The sequence below is a fragment of the Macrobrachium rosenbergii genome, chromosome 21 (assembly GCF_040412425.1).
Source record: "Macrobrachium rosenbergii isolate ZJJX-2024 chromosome 21, ASM4041242v1, whole genome shotgun sequence".
NCBI classification, from domain to species: domain Eukaryota; kingdom Metazoa; phylum Arthropoda; class Malacostraca; order Decapoda; family Palaemonidae; genus Macrobrachium; species Macrobrachium rosenbergii.
Genome location: NC_089761.1, coordinates 22,383,144 through 22,388,143, shown reverse-complemented (window position 1 = coordinate 22,388,143; position 5,000 = coordinate 22,383,144). Strand labels below are relative to the sequence as shown.

The 5,000-nt window shown below is 35.1% G+C and overlaps 2 protein-coding genes across 2 annotated transcripts in view; one reads left to right on the top strand and one right to left on the bottom strand.

Moving 5' to 3' along the window:
- Positions 1-1,858, bottom strand: part of LOC136849409 (ABC transporter F family member 4-like) — a 92,867-nt gene extending 91,009 nt beyond the window's left edge. Inside the window, exon 1 of the mRNA XM_067122760.1 lies at positions 1,837-1,858. Within this exon, the coding sequence (XP_066978861.1) occupies positions 1,837-1,858 (22 nt within the window). The remainder of the gene's footprint in view (positions 1-1,836) is intronic.
- The window catches only part of LOC136849807 (zinc finger protein on ecdysone puffs-like), a 520,057-nt gene that overhangs the window by 177,854 nt on the left and 337,203 nt on the right, over positions 1-5,000 (top strand). The window lies entirely within an intron of this gene.

Here is a 5,000-nt window from a genome sequence, read left to right as displayed (position 1 = left end):
TTGTAATCCCTCATTACTGGGAGCTGATTACATTTCTTTTGTAGGAAATGTCAGTCGATGACTCGCATTTCTTACTGACGCGTGCAAGTGCTTTCTTTTTGAAAAGTGTTTCCTCAGATGAATTGATATTTTCTTTTCATATACATACATATAAAATCAGTGTTGAGAGATCCTTCTCTTTCTCAGTCTTAGTCATTATTTTACTAAGAACTCTACTACTTCAGGGAATGGTTCTTGATAAATTGGTTTCCTCTTGTTGCAAAGAAAGACCATAACTTCAGAAAGTAGTTCTTGATCAACTGCTTTCCCTTGTTGCAAAGAAAGAGCATTAATTCAGAAAGTAGTTCTTGATAAATTGGTCTCCTCTTGCAAAGAAAGAACATTACTTCTGAAAATAGTTCTTGATAAATTGGTTTCCTCTTGTTGCAAAGAAAGAACATTACTTCAGAAAATAGTTCTTGATGAATTGTTGTCCTCTTGTTGCAAAGGAAGAACATTACTTCAGAAAATAGTTCTTGGTAAATTGGTTTCCTCTTGTTGCAAAGAAAGAACATTGCTTCAGAAATAGCTCTTGATAAATTGGTTTCCTCTTGTTGCAAAGAAAGACTCGTCTGAGAAAAACTTCAATATTTTGACAAAGAAAGGCTGTTTAGTGTCAACCACATCTCGTGTAGCTCATCTAAAAATTCTGTGAAACAGTTCTTGCACTTTCAAAAGCTGCAAGTATTATTAATTCGTGTTAGAATACAAGGATCAGTCGTTAGCCATCTTGTGCTCTGCATCTATTTATCATCACATTTGTGGTGACTTTAGTGCCAACAACATCAACAAACGCGGGTTTCTGAACGCAGAAGAGTATCAGTGAGAACACTATTTGACCAAATTTTGCCTCACTAGCACCAGGAATCATACAAAGCAATAAAACCATGTAATTAATGGCAAAAACTTGAAAGCAGTCCAATGATACATATTTAATAGGAATCGTAGCCATCCATGAACAAGCTTTTCTCTAAATGTTTGCTCTGGGTTTAGAGCACTTGCGTTAATTTGGTTGCCTTGTATAGTCATATATATATTTATTAAAATTTGTAATTTTTTTATTGTTTGATCAATTTTAGAAATATTTGTATCGTTTTTATCAGTAATCTTTAATTTACATTAGGAATAATCTTATATTTATTTAATTGCATTTAGACAGCTTGTAGTATTTATTTTAATGAAGGTTGATAAAAAGTAGAATCTCAAGTAGACAATACTATTGTTTTTTTCCTTTATTCCTAGATATCAGGCAGTGATGATGTTCCTTACAGAGTACTAAAATGAAGTGTTGATAAATGGTATGCAAGTATTTAATGGCGTGCTTTTCAGACAAATAGAAGGAATGGCCATGGGTTCTCCTCTCGGACCTACGTTCATTCCAACATCTTCATGTGCTCCCTGGAGGAGCAATTACTCGATGAGTGCCCCTGGCTTATCGTCCCTATTCTATGCCAGATATGTTGATGACACTTTTATTTTATTTAAAAACAAGACCACGATGCAGAACGCTTCTAGAATTTTCTAACTCCTATCATCATAACATCACTTTTACCATAGAAAAAGAATACGACTCCAAGCTAGCCTTTTTAGACATACTCGTAACTAAGGATAATGATAAGTTTAATACCTCTGTATTCCGAAAGAAAACTTTTACTGGTCTGGGGTCCAATTTTTATAGCTTTGTTTTATCAATTTCAAACTTAACTCTATTTACACCTTAATACATCGTGCTTTTATCTCTAACGTCGGATTGGGTCCTCTTTCACAAGAAATCGTCTTCTTACAACAATACTTCACCAATAATTGTTTCCCTACTCATGTTTTACAGAATCTCAAAAACTTCTAAATAAAAAATTCTCAATAAGCCAAAGTGTTATAATGTGCCTAAACTTCTATTATATGTAACTTTTCCCTTCTTATATGATGACAACTTTCGTAGGGATTTCATGAAAATCGTCCAAAAAATATATTGGGGCCATCGATCTTAAACTAATTCCTAAGAACCCAAAAGTATCAAGGCTCTCTTTTCAGATTTAAGGATCGGCTACCTTTGATGTCGTCTGGTGTTGTCTATGAGTGGTGTCCTAAATGTAATTTAGGAAAATATATTGGATCCACCAGGCAGCTTCTCAGGTGAGGCCGATTCCCTGAAAGAGATAAGTTATAGAACCAGGTGCCGATTAACTAACCCAGAATCCTCTAATATATACGCAGCCATACCATTAAATGCAAAACTGATATCAACTATGAAGATTTTAAGATTGTGGTTATACAAGCAGTCCTCAGAACTGCTTATTCTCGAAACACTAAATATTAAACAACGAGTTCCCTCACTGAATTGTCAAACAACTGCTGTACCCTTGTATTTGTCTTAACTCTCTGCCTTTTTCGAAATTTTTTGTTTTGTGTGTGTGTGTTTTATACTTAGTGTGTCCTTGGCCTCTGGATTGGTAGGTTACCCTCCAGTGATTTTTAAGTGCATCTGTATTTAAGTATGTTGTCTGGTTTTTTTATTTTGTTTCTAAATGCGTCTGTGTTTGAGAGTGTTGTCTGTTCTTGATAATTTTATCTTTTTATGTTCTATTTTATAAATTTTCTAATTGCTCTCTGCGTTTTTAAAGTAAAGTCTTGTATATAACTCTTTTAATTAATTTCTATTAATATATTGTATTTTATTGTCGTAGATCTCTCTGATGATGTGATTAAGAATCATGAAACGTCGGAATAAATGGTTACTGTGTCATCTGCTTCTGTGTTCCTGCCCTTGATCTTGATGCAAATGTGATGTGCGCTGTGTTCGCCTTTGCTCCATGGTTGTATGTATATATATATATGTATATATATATACATATACTTGCATACCATTTATCAACACTGAGCATAGTCACGAGAAACATTAAATTTCCCCTCTCATTTAGTTCTTTTTATTACTCTGTAAGGAACATCACTATTGTTTGATATCTAGGAATAAAGAGAAAAAACAATAGTATTGTCTACTTGAGATTTTACTTTAATCTATTTTTCTATATATATATATATATATATATATATATATATATATATATATATATATATATATATATATATATATATACAGTATATATATATATATATTTATATATTTATTTATATGAATAGTTTGTTGCAGGTTTATGAGTTTTGGAGAGAGAACATTGAAACAATGAATTTTACGTACTACATAATATCAAGTCTATAATTAAACACCCAGATGATTAAGGTCAAAATACGCATATATTGTACCCGGCTCCCAGAATACAACATATTGTCTAATCTTGGCAACAGCGAGTTCAGAATATGAACAAAACCAAATAAGCTTCCCCTCGGCAATGTCAATTGGGCGACAAACAACGCATTAAACTTCATAGAACGGGTCGAAAATTGTTTCCATAAGGCTTTTGGAGATTTAATTTACTTTCTCCCCTCCAGTGATCGCCCCCCCCGCCCTCTTCTTTTTTTTTGACAATTCGTTAATGGTCATATGAATATTGTGCCGTTATGAGATTAATAGATGAAACCCATTTGGCCATTGTCCATCGCCGATGGAAATATGACGTCATTTGGGTGTGACAAAAGAGAAGCGCCAAGCGGCCGGGTCATAAAAATGACGGCGAAAGGGATGATGATTACGAATTTAATTAGTGATTAAAATAAATGGCGATTTATGGCATCCCCCGAAACGTACACAGGGCAGTCGTCCAATCACCGGACAGTCACAGACGCGGCGACCAATCACCACTCGGCGTCGGGAGATGTATCGCCCGACGTTAATGTGCATTTGCTTTCTCAGTTCATTGTTTATATTTATGGAAACACGACGCAGTGGGTTAATGAGCGTCTGGTAATGAATGGAGATGTGATTAATGAGGGAGGTCCTCTTCCCCCCCTTGCCTCAAATAGGATAGGAATGAGATTATGAGATAGTTATGAACGCACGAATAAGATCTGTAATTTCATCAGTAGCAGAGAAAACGAGACACTAGATTTTCGTGTTCGTTTGATTAAGAAAGTAGTCGTATAGTAAAGCGTTTCTATTTTTGGCTAGGTCAGGACATGGATGGGTGGCCAGAAATTAATGCAAATTAAAGTGACGTTAGTTACATTGTCTCTCATAGGTGAAGTTTACACACCTTAGGGGTCGGGTATAAGTGGCATTGGTCCACAATAAGGCGTGAAAAATTTTTCATATACTAAGAATGAAAAAATGATTAATTAGTTCATAAAAAGGAGCCGTAAAATTTGCTGGAAATGTCACATTAGCTTGGTTGGACATGTTTATATTATTTTGTGTGAATGTCACTGACACTTTTAATAAACAAACATGTTTGTGAGCGTAAAGAACCATTTGTTTCCAAAACACGAACATCATCCTGAAGTGTTGGATAGTTCACGAAAGGGTCGTGTGTGAAATTGTGCATGAAGTGTGGATTAATGTCTTGAATCCTTGCATATCAGGTACGCACAACACACGGTACGCCCACGCACAAACACACACACATATATATACATATATATAAACATATATATCTATATATATGTAAATGTATTATGTATGTGTATACTATATATATGTGTATATATATATATGTGTAAGATATAAGAAAGTATATATGTGGCAAGTGTTTTCATTTACCTATGTTACCGCATTTATTTTGTAACGCCAAGGTTTCATTCTGTAGAATGCAATGACCCCATGTATGTGTAACTGTGTATGAAGTGTGCATGCAAACCGTGTGTGTTTACAACCACATTACGAAAGTGTGTGTGTGTGTGTGTTTTACATACTTTCGCCAACCTAAATTTCACCCCGAAGTGTGAAGTAATCACGAAAAGTGCATTCCCGATCTCATTATCAAGTTTTACGACGTGGAAGGATGGGCGTCCGGGTGATTGGTGGGCGCTGTGAGCGGCGGGTGGTTGGGTGGGTGGGTGTTTGTGGATGG